A 13,984-nucleotide genomic window follows, 5' to 3' on the forward strand; every position below is an offset into this window, starting at 1 on the left:
GCTCAGAAAACTGTTGAAGTGTTCCAGGAGAAGGATGATAAATCCCTGGATTTGGGATTTAATTTGGAAGTAGAATTATTAAGGGGTTTCCCAGGTGACTCAGTGGTAAAGAATCCGCCTGCCAATTCATGAAATGTGAGAGACGCAGGTTTGATCCATTGGTCAGGAAGATCCCCTGGAGAAGGAAATGGCAGCCCATTCCGGTATTCTTGCCTGGAGAATCCAATGGACAGAGGAGCCTGGTGGGCTACAGTCCATGGAATGGCAGAAGAGTTAGACACGACTTAGTGACTGAACAATAGCAATAATAGAATTATTAAAGCTATTCTTAGACCAAATATAATTCTTCAGTTTTCCTTCTAGTTCTTACCCTTCCCTTTGCTGCTTCCACATAGACAGGTAATTAGGGTCTTACTCTGATTTTCTCTTCAAATTAGCAGGTACAGTAAGATCTCTCAAATTCTCTCAGAATTGGGGAATTTAATTCAGTAGTATACAGTGGGGCTTCCCTGGTGGCCCAGATGGTAAAGAATTTGCTTGGAATGCAGGAGACCTGGGTTTGATCCGTAGGTTGGAAAGATCCCTTGGAGAAGGGAGTAGCTGTCCACACCAGTATTCTTTCCTGGAGAATCCCATGGACAGAGGAGCCTGGCGGGTTAGAGTCCATGGGGTTGCAAGGAGTCGGACACAGCTGAGTGACTAACACACACATGCACACACAGCAGAAATTTTTCCTTGCTCTCAAAGGTCGCTATTTGCATCATTGATAAATGAGTTCATATTACTTAAGAAGAATAGTTTTTTCTAATTGTTACTGTTTTGTTATGTAACTTTGACCCCTTTTAGGAAATCCTACTTTACCATTTTGATACTACAGTTTTTAATGGATGATTTTAATATCTAATTTTGTACATGTGACATTTTTGTTGACAAGCTAATGAGAAAGCCTTTGCAAAAGGAGTAGTGTTTGGTTCTCCTCCTTCCTTACCCACTTCTTTTTTTTCATTTATCTTTTCTGGCATCTAAGTGATTTTCTTCCTTGTTGCTTCTTCCTGTGCAAAAGTTTCCTCTGGCTGCTTGGGACACAGCATGTCACAGTGATTTCTACGTTAGTCTCGGTAAGCAAGAACTGAAATAAAGGCAAAACAAAGTGTGAGTCATAAGCGTTAAAGTTCCTTAAGTGTAATCGTGTATAGTTTATGCCCAGTGGTACCTTCGTATCACATCAGCTCATAAAGTGGGAGACATGTATATTCAACCACTGAAGCACATTTCTCAAAAATAATTTTCTGTTCAAGGGTTATAACTGGCTAGTTGGAGATTTACATTTTTTGGAGGGAGAAACTTTCATAATGTATTACCATTTTATCACTATAAAGTTCCATTTAAATTTACTCTTTAGGAAGTAATCATGTAAATTTCATTGGGCCATGCCATGCTTTGGTAACTGGTTATTGGTGAGGTAGTTTTTAAATGTCATGAGGTCATGAAAGAATACGTGTTCATATCTGAGCAGGGCTTGACCTCTGCTTGTACATTCTCAAATGGAACAAATCCTCCAAAAAATTAATATAATAGTGTATAATGTTTATAACATCATGTGTTTATGGATCAAAGAACTCAAAATATACATCCTATTAGAAATAAACTCTTTCATTTCCGCAATTATGAGCTTCTCTGTCTGCAAGGCAATGTTCTGATGTCCTGTAGGGAGTTGTTTTAAGAGAATAAGGACAGATTTAGGGCTCAGTTACAGTCTGTTCTGTCTGATTGTTTTACCATCGTTCTGTATCTGCAAAGATCCTTCTTTTTCTTTGAATCTGATCCCCATTCACTTATCTCCGTATCTGTCTTCTTAAGCGGAACAGTCTGCTATGCACCTATCTTCTTTAATTTGAATATCAGAAATTAACCACTTCCCCAGGGTTTAAAAAGTGCTCAAATTATGTTAAATCATTAGAATGAGAGAGGGAAATGTGTCTCAATGGGCTCCAACATTGCTTTGGTTTTTGTTTGCTTCCTTGGTTTAGCCCATTTTTGTGTAATCCCCTGTATTTGCTTTACCATATGAGTAAAGAATGATTAATTCTTTACTCATATGGTAAAGAATCCGCCTGCAGTACAGGGACCTGAGTTCGATCCCTGGGTCAGGAAGATCCCCTCTGGAGGGGAGGGCATGGCAGCCCACTCCAGTATTCTTGCTTGGGAAATCCCATGGACAGAGGAGCTTGGAGAGCTACAGTCCTTAGCATTGCAAAGAGTTGGACAGGACTTAGCACAGGACACGGTTTATTCACATGTAAAAAGTCTTAGATGGCAGTTCAGAGCACTCAGATTGCTCCTACACATGTGTTTTTCTCATTTGGTCCTTCCAGCAGGCCCAGAAGGAGGCAGGGCAGGGAGCAAACTGCCTTCATCCTTGATGTGCAGAGGTTTCAAGGACTTACTGGTATTGAGTACTTTATTTTTTTAAAATTAATTTTTATTGGAGTATAGTTACTTTATAATGTTGTGCTAGTGTCTGTCATACGGCAAAGAGAATCAGATATATATATGTATACACACACACACACACACCCCTGTATCCCCTCTTTTTTGAATTTATTTCCCGTTTAGGTCACCGCAGAGCACTGAGTAGAGTTCCCTGTGCTCATTAGTTATCTGTTTTATGCAAGTATCAGTAGTTGTATATGTGTCAGTCCAAACCTCCGAATTCATCCCACCCCATCTCTTCCCCACCTTGGTGTCTGTATGTTCTCTACGTCTGTGTCTTTATTTCTGTTTTGCAAATAAGATCGTCTGCACTACTTTTCTCGATTCCATGTCTATGTTAATATATGATACTTGTTTTCTTCTGACTGACTTCACTCTGTACGACAGTCTCTGGGTCCACATCCCCACACACGTCTGTATTGAGTACTTTCTAGCATTACATCTTCATTTTATTGATACATTTAAAATGCATGCAGATTTTAAAGGGAAAACACAAGTGTTTTCATAGCTTGTGTTTTGTCTTCTATGAAACAGTGCAAGTGCTGTAGTCTGCTAAGTATTACTTCTTTTATTTCACTATTGCTAAGGCCAGAGAAGGTGCTTTTAGAACATGCCTCCAATTACTTAATTTCCGTAAGGCCTCAGTTTCCTTTTCTGCACAAAGAGATTAAAATAGTACTAACATCATAGGGTCAACCTGTGGGAAAAAGGGAGAAAATACATGCAAAGCGCCCATCAGAGGCCTTGGTGCGTCTTGAGTACTCAACAACCATCATGCTGTATTGACCCATTTTGTAAGATGTTACAAGCATGTGTGATAATTTGTTACTTCTCCCAGGTACAACAAAAATTTGGAAGAAGCCAAGAGAATTGGAATAAAGAAAGCTATCACGGCCAACATCTCTATGGGCGCTGCTTTTCTGTTGATCTATGCGTCCTACGCCCTGGCATTCTGGTACGGGACCTCCTTGGTCCTCTCAAGAGAATATTCCATTGGACAAGTGCTCACGGTAAGTGATATCATAGTAAGAGATGAATCACCTTTAAAATGTCAATGAAATTTAGTGGTGTTGGTTTGACTGTTGGAGAATATATTTTAGAAGAATTATTAAATAATGGCCAATAAGAGCGAGTGAGAGCCTGGGATTTGATATCAGGCTGGTCTGATTCAAATTCTGGCTGTGCCACTTACTGACTATATGATTTGGTTCAGCCACCTAGACTTTTGAAGACTCTGTTCGTCTTCTGCAAAATGGAAATGACGGGAGTAAGACGCCATAACTTCTAGTGTTGTTGTAAGGACTAATCGAGAAAGTGAATATAGAAACACTTTGCAAAATTTCTTCTCTGTAAGTTGTTGGATAATATGACTACTGTGTGATTTACAAAGAAGTGAACAGTGACTTTAGTCCTCTTTAACACCTGTAGAGAAACAGCGTCAAATGTATGATAAGAAACTGATTTGGGCAAAATATTTACAAAATATTTTCCTATGTACTGTTCCACTTGATACAACAACACTAAGATTGCTTGGTAGGGAAAACAGAATCTTGTCTCTTTTTGCAAATAAAGAAATTGAAGTTCAGACTGTCGAAGAATCACCTGAAGACATACAGCCATTTAGTGGTTAATCCAGGGTTCAGACCTCAGGTTTCTGAGTCTCGTAATAGGGTTTATCTCCACTATACCCTACTGATGCTCTCAAAAAATTCTTGGTCTTTGAAGACATGAAAATATTCCAGTCATATGGAATTTATTATTTCACGGATCCAGTAAGACTAATTCAGCATTCTCAACTGAAAAGTACTTCAATTTAAAAAATAATAGTTTTAATAGTCAGTATTCATATGTTATCTTGCCATGTAAAAATTTAACAATGTTAAAAGTATGAAAAAAGCATGCTAAATACTAAGTAACTCAATGCTTTTACTTCACATTCCTCAGGTCTTCTTTTCTGTATTAATTGGAGCTTTTAGTATTGGACAGGCATCTCCAAACATTGAGGCATTTGCAAACGCAAGAGGAGCAGCTTATGAAGTCTTCAAGATCATTGATCACGTAAGTCTGGGCTGGCCATTTATCTGTCTGTCTAAAACAGTCTATTTCTTTATCACTTTTATTCAGCTCTCCACAAATGTAATTGAAAGTATTTATTGTAACCTAGTAGTTGCTGTAACCTTCTGACATTTTATTCTGTTTAGAAACCAAGCATCGACAGCTATTCAAACACTGGGCACAAACCCGACAATATTAAAGGAAATCTGGAATTCAGAAATGTTCACTTCCATTATCCATCTCGAAACGAAGTTAAGGTACAATGAAATGATTACTCAACAGTTCAACAATGTATGTAGTCCTGAAATCTGTGGTTTAAGTTTATTTCTCGTTCGTTCTCATAGATCTTGAAGGGCCTCAACTTGAAGGTAGGGAGTGGGCAGACGGTGGCCCTGGTTGGGAACAGTGGCTGTGGGAAGAGCACCACCGTCCAGCTGATGCAGAGGCTGTATGACCCTACGGAGGGCATGGTGAGATGACTCTTGTTCAGCCAGATGCTGCAGCACTGACTTACCTTAGCAGATTGCACATCACAAATCTGCGCTATGTGGATATCACAGCTCCTTTTTATTTTAGGTCAGTATCGACGGACAGGATATCAGGACCATCAACGTAAGGTATCTGCGGGAGATTATCGGGGTGGTGAGTCAGGAGCCCGTGCTGTTTGCCACCACGATAGCTGAGAACATTCGCTATGGCCGTGAAGATGTCACCATGGATGAGATTCAGAAAGCTGTGAAGGAAGCCAACGCCTATGACTTTATCATGAAACTGCCTAATGTAAGTCCTTCTCCATCTTCGTTGTGCTGGAGGGTCATGGCATGCTGGCCTGACGCATCGGAAGTCAGGAAAGGAATATAAACTGGAGGAACTTCCAAAGTGGCAGATCAAGATGACTCCAGATTTTACAGCTCTAGTAGCATCAACTAGTAGTAGACACACTTTTAAAAATATTTACTTATTTTTTTGACTACTCTGGGTCTTCATTGCTGCCAGCCGGGTTTCTCTAGTTTCGGGCGAGGGCTGCTCACTGTGGTGGCTTCTCTGGTTGCAGAGCTCGGGCTCTAGGCACCCAGGTGCCAGTGGTTGTGGCTCCAGGGCTCTGGAGCACAGGCTCAGTAGTTGTGGCACATGGGTTAGTTGCTCCGTGGCATGTGGGATCTTTCTGGACCAGGGTTCACACAGGTGTCCCCTGCATTGCAAGGAGATTCTTAACCACTGGACCATGAGGGAAGACCTGATGTGTTTTTTTAATTCGGGTGGTGATTGCTAAGTTTGAGGCCTCCCAGGTGGTGCCAGTGGTGAAGAACTCACCTCCTAACGCAGGAGACATGAGAGACGACCCCTGGTTGGGAAGATCCCTGCAGGAGGGCGTGGCAACCCACTCCAGTATTCTTGCCTGGTGAATTCCATGGACAGAGGAGCCTGGTGGGCTTCAGTCCATACAGAGTTGTAGAGTTCGACACGACGGAAGCGACTTCACACACACACACACACACACACACACGCAACTGGACCATACTGCTTGTGAGGTTTGGGTTGTTTATAGGATTACGTCCCATCTTAAAAATCTGAGCTGAGATAGCTTATTCTGTTGTTTAATCCTCCTGTGTTTTCTGTGTTGTAGAAATTTGACACCCTGGTTGGAGAGAGAGGAGCCCAGCTAAGCGGTGGACAGAAGCAGAGAATCGCCATCGCCCGGGCCCTGGTTCGCAACCCCAAGATTCTCCTGCTGGACGAGGCCACCTCAGCTCTGGACACGGAGAGTGAAGCGGTGGTTCAGGCGGCCCTGGATAAGGTGGGTGAACCTCAGTTCAATCCTAGCTGGTTTGTAAGCATAAGAACATTCCATTGTTAATTCTTCATAAGATTATTTTTAAAGAAATCTCTCCTAAAGTAATTCTTTAAGCTATTAAAACCATCAGGCCTCTCTGGATCTGTATAACTTCTATCTCTCTGGTATATTTTTAGGTAGAGATGAATAAACTTTCATTGAAAGATACTTGCACATTTTTTTAAGTTGAACAATGAGAAATATAGACTCAGATGAAAGTTGGTCTTCATTGTGCTCTTAAAAACTTAGCCTTAGAGATCACCCTGATACTTAGGTTTTATGAGTTTTTACTGTTGTCAACGCGAGGAAGGTTTACATCTAGTTCTCAAGAGGTCAGATGCCTATCAAAGACAATGGGAAATGAGAGACCTCTTATCTTGAGGAGAGTGCCAGAGAGTTGATGACGCTGGGAATGAAATGAAATGTCCTTGACCGTCAACAGAGTTCGACCTTCCTGCAGTACCTGAGTCCGTGTGACTCATTCACTGGCTAGACGTGAGTGTGTGGCCACGCCCGTTACCGTGTGCTTGGTCTCCGGTGTCTGATGATAAGTAGGCTCGCTCTGTGAGGACACGGAGCGCGGGAACCTTTTAACCCATAAGTGCTGTGAGTTGAAGTGCTCCTGGCAGAACTGAAAGATAAACTCATTTATGCTCCAACTATCCCCCTCTTCTAATAACAAAACAACTCTGTTTCTCTAAACATCCTGTCAGAGTGCGTAACGGATTGTTGAGACAGGAAAAAGAAAAAAAATCCCAAACAATTTTGTGGACCAGAATAGATGGAGATGCGACTGAGTCTGCTTTTTCCTCTTCTCTTTGCTTATCTGTGTTTTCTTTCTATTCTACGGTGTTACTATGTATTAAATTATTAATAAAATGAATTTAGAAAGGTTGCATTTAAAAATACCTTTTCCTGTTCATGCACATTTAGAAGGGGCATTCCACATCTCATCCTTGAAAACATCCTAAGACTTGATCGTCTTCTCTGCTTTCTAGTTGTTTCCACCTAATTTTTCTGATGTGCTTTTTTTTTCTTCCAGGACTTTTTCTTGCTTCTCTTTTTCAAACTGATCGTTATACCTCTTTTTGCTAGCTTATTCTGAGAATTTTATTGCTAGTTCCCGAAGAGAAATATGAATAAGAAAAATTATAAGTGTTGGGAAAGTTACAAAGGTTAAAAAAATCTCAGACAAGTGCTGGTTATCTGGCTTTGTTCCATATGAAAATAAAAATGAGATTGGGTGTTTAAGACATTTACTTAACTCCTTAGTTTTTTCCATAATGCTTCTCCCTAGAAATAAGCATCATTTATTAAGCACTTACTGTGTACATCACAGTGCTACCTGTGCATTATTGTATAGCACAACCACTCCAGAAAGTAGCCTTGTACTATTAATATCCCCATTGGATATGTGAATAAGTTGAACCTCACACAGGTTTAAAGACTTGTGTAAGATCCTGGAATGCATATAGAGCAGAACTAAGATTTGAGTTCACATCAGTGTAACCCTGAAGTCTGGCCTTTGCTGCCTCACATCTGTTGTTTGTCTTGGTCATCCGGATGTCTGAGAGAGCACAGGGTGACCTCCTGGGGGACTTGGTGCTGGCTGGCACGGATCGCAGCAGGCCTGTATCTGCTCCGATCGACTGATTCCTGGGCTCTCGAGTGTTGTACCTTGATTATTACGTAAACTTAGGCTAGTAGAGATGGAGTAGAATCTTAGAGGCTTACATAGTATTAATATGAGACTATCATATTTGTGTTTATACTTATTAAAACATCATTTTAAACCATTAACAATACATTTACTGAAGCCAGAGACTGCCTCATATAGCTTACACAGTTTTGCAATGTTCAGGGCATTGGTGGTCAGTAAATATACATTGAATTACTGAATTTTTTTCATATAATCATTCATGTATTCAAAAATGAGATTTTTTTCCCTTTAGGCCAGAGAAGGCCGGACCACCATTGTGATAGCACATCGTCTGTCCACGGTTCGTAATGCTGATGTCATCGCTGGTCTTGATGATGGAGTCATTGTGGAGGAAGGCAATCACAATGAGCTCATGGGGAAGAGAGGCATTTACTTCAAACTTGTCACAATGCAGGTATAGTCTAGCAGTTTCCTCAAGTATCTCAGGCATGAGCTGATTTTTCTGTATTTGGTGCTATAAATAAATGTTACTATTGATTATCTTGAGAAGAGGGAAAAAATTTTTGGGTGGGAAGCAGAGGGAGTGAGGATCACACCAGGTTTTAGATTTTTTTTTCCCCCTTGAAAGGAGAGAAATGAAGAAGGATAGAGAAAGGTAAAGTTAAAAAGGCTTAAAAGTGAGCTATCCACTCTAGTAGGGGCTTCACAGGTGGCTCGTGGTAAAGAATCTGCCTGCCACGCAAGAGACGTGGGTTCAATCCCTAGGTCAGGAAGATCCCCTGGTGAAGGAAATGGCAACCCACTCCAGTATTCTTGCTGGGAAAATTGCACAGCCAGAGGAGCCTGGCAGGTTACGTTCTATGGGATTGCAAAAAGAGTAGGACCCGACTGAGTGGCTAACCAGCTACCGCAGCAGTATCCACTCTAGCAGCTGCTAGCCACACGTGGCTGTTGAGCACGTTAGTGGTGGGTAATCTGAATCGAAGTGTTTGTAAGTTGAAAATGCATACCAGAGTCCAAAGACTTAGTCCAAAGAAAAATGCAAGCTATCTCAAAAAGTTTTTACACTGATTACATGTTAATCTAATATCTTAGATACATTAAAGGTTAGATAAAATATATAATTAAAACTAACTTTACCTATCACTTTTTTTTGACATGTCTACTGAAAACATTGTGTCTCACAGTATGACTTGCACCGTTATTTGTGTGATGTCACTGGTTCAAAGCAAATCTGATTGAGCCAAAATCACTCACACACAGGAGGTGACTAGATAAGATACTCGGAATGGATGCCAGATTGTTTCAGCATAGTTTATGGGGATCCTTATTTAATGGTTTCAATTTTCAAATATAATCACACCAAAAAAATGGCAGTTCCACTTCATCCTTTCCCAAAGGGACTTAAATTACCATTTTCCTTGATATCTGCTGTTGAGCAATTAGATTTCATTGGTTAACTCCGCCTAACCAACTTATGCATATTTCTTGTTTATTTTAGACAAAAGGAAATGAACTTGAATTAGAAAATACCCCTGGTGAATCCCTAAGTAAAATTGATGACTTGTACACGTCCTCCCAAGATTCAAGATCCAGTCTAATCAGAAGAAAATCAACTCGCAGGAGTATCCGTGGATCCCAAAGCCGGGACAGAAAGCTCAGTTCAGAAGAAACTTTGGTACAAAGGAGGCTGCAGACTGATGTCTTTAAGAGTGGGCTAAGGCTGGGATAGGCGTGGGAGCAAGAAAGGGTTATCTAGAATTCCCTGTCCTATCCCTTAGCTTGGTCCACAGACCCAAATCTCAACGTGTTAACTCTAAGGTGGAATTTATGAATGATAATTTATAGGATAAGAACTTTAGAATTAGAGTTTATAATGTAAAGAGGTAATAGTGAGTTTTCAAATACAAACATTTTTGTTCTTTCATCCTTACAAATACGTTTGTCATGTTCAGTTCAGTCGCTCAGTCGTGTCTGACTCTTTGCGACCCCATGAATCGCAGCACGCCAGGCCTCCCTGTCTATCACCAACTCCCGGAGTTCACTCAGACTCACGTCCATCGAGTCAGTGATGCCATCCAGCCATCTCATCCTCTGTCGTCCCCTTCTCCTCCTGCCCCCTATCCCTCCCAGCCTCAGAGTCTTTTCCAATGAGTCAACTCTTCACATGAGGTGGCCAAAGTACTGGAGTTTCAGCTGTAGCATCATGCCTTCCAAAGACATCCCAGGGCTAATCTCCATCAGAATGGACTGGTTGGATCTCCTTGCAGTCCAAGGGACTCTCGAGTCTTCTCCAACACCACAGTTCAAAAGCATCAATTCTTCAGCAGTCAGCCTTCTTCACAGTCCAACTCTCACATCCATATATGACCACAGGAAAAACCATAGCCTTGACTAGACAAACCTTTGTTGGCAAAATAACGTCTCTGCTTTTGAATATGCTTTCTAGGTTGGTCATAACTTTCCTTCCAAGCAGTAAGCATCTTTTAATTTCATGGCTGCAGTCACTATCTGCAGTGATTTTGGAGCCCAAAAAAATAAAGTCTGAACACTGTTTCCACTGTTTCCCCATCTACTTCCCATGAAGTGATGGGACCAGATGCCATGATCTTAGTTTTCTGAATGTTGAGCTTTAAGCCAACTTTTTCACTCTCTCTTTCACTTTTGTCAAGAGGCTTTTTAGTTGCTCTTCACTTTCTGCCATAAGGGTGGTGTCATCTGCATATCTGAGGTTATTGATATTTATCCCGGCAATCTTGATTCCAGCTTGTGCTTCTTCCAGCCCAGCGTTTCTCATGATGTACTCTGCATATAGGTTAAATAAGCAGGGTGACAATATACAGCCTTGACGTACTCCTTTTCCTATTTGGAACCAGTCTGTTGTTCCATGTCCAGTTCTAACTGTTACTTCCTGACCTGCATACAGGTTTCTCAAGAGGCAGGTCAGGTGGTCTGGTATTCCCATCTCTTTCAGAATTTTCCACAGTTTATTGTGATCCACACAGTCAAAGGCTTTGGCATAGTCAGTAAAGCAGAAATAGAGCACAGTCTGTCAGACCTCTCCACCGTGACCCGCCCATCTTGGGTGGCCCCACGGGCATGGCTTAGTTTCATTGAGTTAGACAAGGCTGTGGTCCTAGTGTGATTAGAGTGACTAGTTTTCTTTGATTATGGTTTCAGTGTGTTTGCTCTCTGATGCCCTCTTGCAACACCTGCCATCTTACTTGGGTTTCTCTTACCTTGGATCCAGATGTACGGTCAGACTTAAATATTTATGGAATCATCATGTATTTCTTTAAAAATGAAGGCACAATGTAACAGAATCTGTCTGTACTCTTTAAAAAAGATTTACATAGCCGTCAGTTGATACGGAAGTAGGAATAAGATCTATTTGTTTACAAATTGTTTCATAGAGAAGAACTGTATATCAGTTCAATCCATTAAGATCAGTTATTTTCCTAACAGGTTTGTTGTAATATTTTGTGTTTTCCAGGATGAAAGTGTACCTCCAGTTTCCTTTTGGAGGATTCTGAAGCTGAATATAACTGAATGGCCTTATTTTGTGGTTGGTGTATTTTGCGCCATTATAAATGGAGCTCTGCAACCAGCATTCTCAGTCATATTTTCCAGGATTATAGGAGTAAGTGTTTATGTTCATTTTGGGGACTTACCTGTGAGTCCTGACTAAAGAATGAACTGTTTGTATTTGTAAATTTATATAAAAGCCACAAAAACGTGCATTGTACCTTCATATAATAGCTTGAAGATGTAGAAGTTTTATTTGTGATAGGAAAACTGATTTTTCAAAACTTACTTTGTCGTGGCAGTTGGTTTCTATCCCAGGGCCCTGGGAATGAGGTCCTGTAAATCAGTCCATGAAACTGACCAGGTGACTGTCCCCTACCTGCCATCGCTGGACTCTGAGTCAGCCTCAGCAACAGTTCTGTGACTGGTGTACAGGGTTCCTCGTGTATTCATCTCACCAGCTCAAGGAAGAGCCAGTCTCTGACTCGTGTACTTGTCAGGACGTGATGGGGCTGAGCACTTGGCCTCTGTGGGATGTCCGTCCCACGTATTAAGAGGAAAACAAATGGACGGCTTGAAAAGACTCAGGCTGACAGATACTGGTCGCCCTGCTTTTCATGGTGTCATTTTCAACCATAAAGTTACAATCTCACAAGTCAGATTTTGGTGCAGTGTGAAGGAAGATGGTTTTCTTTCCCTGTGAAGTGGTTGTTCTCTGCATGCTTTTTGAGCCCAAGGCATCCTGTTTAGCTCTTTTAACCAAGGTCTCCCAGTGTGGTTCCAGGTGAGCTGGCTGTAGTTCCCCACTGTCTGTCTAACAGGCCACCCTACAAAGAAGGCTGGCTGAAGAAGCCTCCTTTCTTCAGAGAGACCTGGGCTGAATATATGAGCTCACCTTCTGGGCTCTCCAAAACCACATCAGCAAATGTGTCTCCAGACACCTTGGGACAGTTGGAAATGTCGCCGGGTGAAACAACAGACTGCCATACAGTGTAGTTTCCATCAGAGGAATAAGACAGTATTTGTCCCCAGTTCTGCGGTAGTGGGTTTGGTGCTGACTTGAAGCACCCATTACTTCAAGAAGGAGTATGAGTGGAGGAAGAGTTGGATGGATCAATGAATGAGTGACAGGCCTTGGGCCCTAGGGAAGGCACGATACCGCCCCATTGAAGTCTGGCCTTCGGGAAGCCTGCCTGAGCTCCACATGCTAAGGCCCTCTTGACCCCAAGTACTATAACTAGATGTAAAATGGGTCAGACCGTGAATGATTTCGTCAGTGGTACTGAAACCCTTAAATATTTTCTTTGCCAGATCTTCACCAGAGATGTGGATGATGAAACCAAACGACAGAACAGTAACTTGTTTTCACTGTTGTTTCTAATCCTTGGAATTATTTCTTTTATTACATTTTTCCTTCAGGTAAGTGTCCAAATTTTCATTTTCTTTTTCCATTTGGAGAAATGTATCATTACCCAACTGGCGAGATTTATTAAACATCTGTGTGATTTGCTGTTTAGTAGAGTCGTTCCTCTAGTCACTGGGCTCTTAGCAGTCAGTTTCCTTGACTTAAATCAAAGATGTTTTCTTCCTCTGGCTTCCTCTTACACCCCAAGGGAAGGAACCCTTGCTTCCTTCCTTCTCCCCACCTTCTCCCCTGACTGGAAATGTTCATGAAGTCAGAGGGAACGGAGTGTTTGATCTAACACGATGATTGGAAGTAAAAGCAGGGGTCTTAGAAATGGAAGCTAAGGGGAGCTGTGGACACATGTTTGGATATATAAGTACTGCCATCCAGTTCTGATACTCAAGTATCTTCCAGTGTTCTAAAAGCAAGAACAAACCTCAGAGCCCCATAAGCCAGTCATGCTGATTTTAAAAATATCTGAAGAGTTTGTCATTCTTTTCCTGAAGAAGGAACCTTTCTAATGATGGAAGAATGTCAGTCTTCAAACAAAAACTGTAGTAAGCATATTCAAAGTATGCTTTTACAGATTGCAGATCATTTGGCTGAAATGAAATTGCCAGGAGTTTAAGCACTCTAGATGCTCCGCATCGTAAGGCAGTATGGGCTTTGGTGTTAGGTGTAGGGTCAGGTATGAGTTGCACCAGTTCCTAATTCTGTGTCCTTGGGCAAGTAAATAACTGAAACTGTGTAAGCCTCGGTTCCCTCATCTGTTAGAATGGGGAGAATGGCAGCTGACTCTTGATGATGAAAAGAGGTAAGGTCCTACTTGTGTGTGAGATGATTATAAACATAATCACTTATTAAATGAATGAGTGGTTGCAGCTGCTGCTAAGTTGCTTCAGTCGTGTCTGACTCTGTGTGACCCCATAGATGGCAGCCCATCAGGCTCCTCTGTCCCTGGGATTCTCCAGGCAAGAATACTGGAGTGGGTTGCCATTTCCTTCTCCAATGC

At 41.5% G+C, this 13,984-nt stretch overlaps 1 protein-coding gene across 1 annotated transcript in view; it reads left to right on the plus strand.

Moving 5' to 3' along the window:
* ABCB1 (ATP-binding cassette, sub-family B (MDR/TAP), member 1) overlaps positions 1-13,984 on the plus strand; it is a 105,000-nt gene that overhangs the window by 53,202 nt on the left and 37,814 nt on the right. Inside the window, 10 exon segments of the mRNA XM_010859135.1 lie at positions 3,332-3,503; positions 4,438-4,551; positions 4,695-4,805; positions 4,893-5,018; positions 5,125-5,328; positions 6,176-6,346; positions 8,335-8,496; positions 9,544-9,720; positions 11,536-11,682; positions 12,879-12,986. Of these exon segments, the coding sequence (XP_010857437.1) occupies positions 3,332-3,503; positions 4,438-4,551; positions 4,695-4,805; positions 4,893-5,018; positions 5,125-5,328; positions 6,176-6,346; positions 8,335-8,496; positions 9,544-9,720; positions 11,536-11,682; positions 12,879-12,986 (1,492 nt within the window).

The sequence above is a fragment of the Bison bison genome, unplaced genomic scaffold (genome assembly GCF_000754665.1).
Source record: "Bison bison bison isolate TAMUID 2011002044 unplaced genomic scaffold, Bison_UMD1.0 scf7180017864454, whole genome shotgun sequence".
NCBI classification, from domain to species: Eukaryota; Metazoa; Chordata; class Mammalia; order Artiodactyla; family Bovidae; genus Bison; species Bison bison.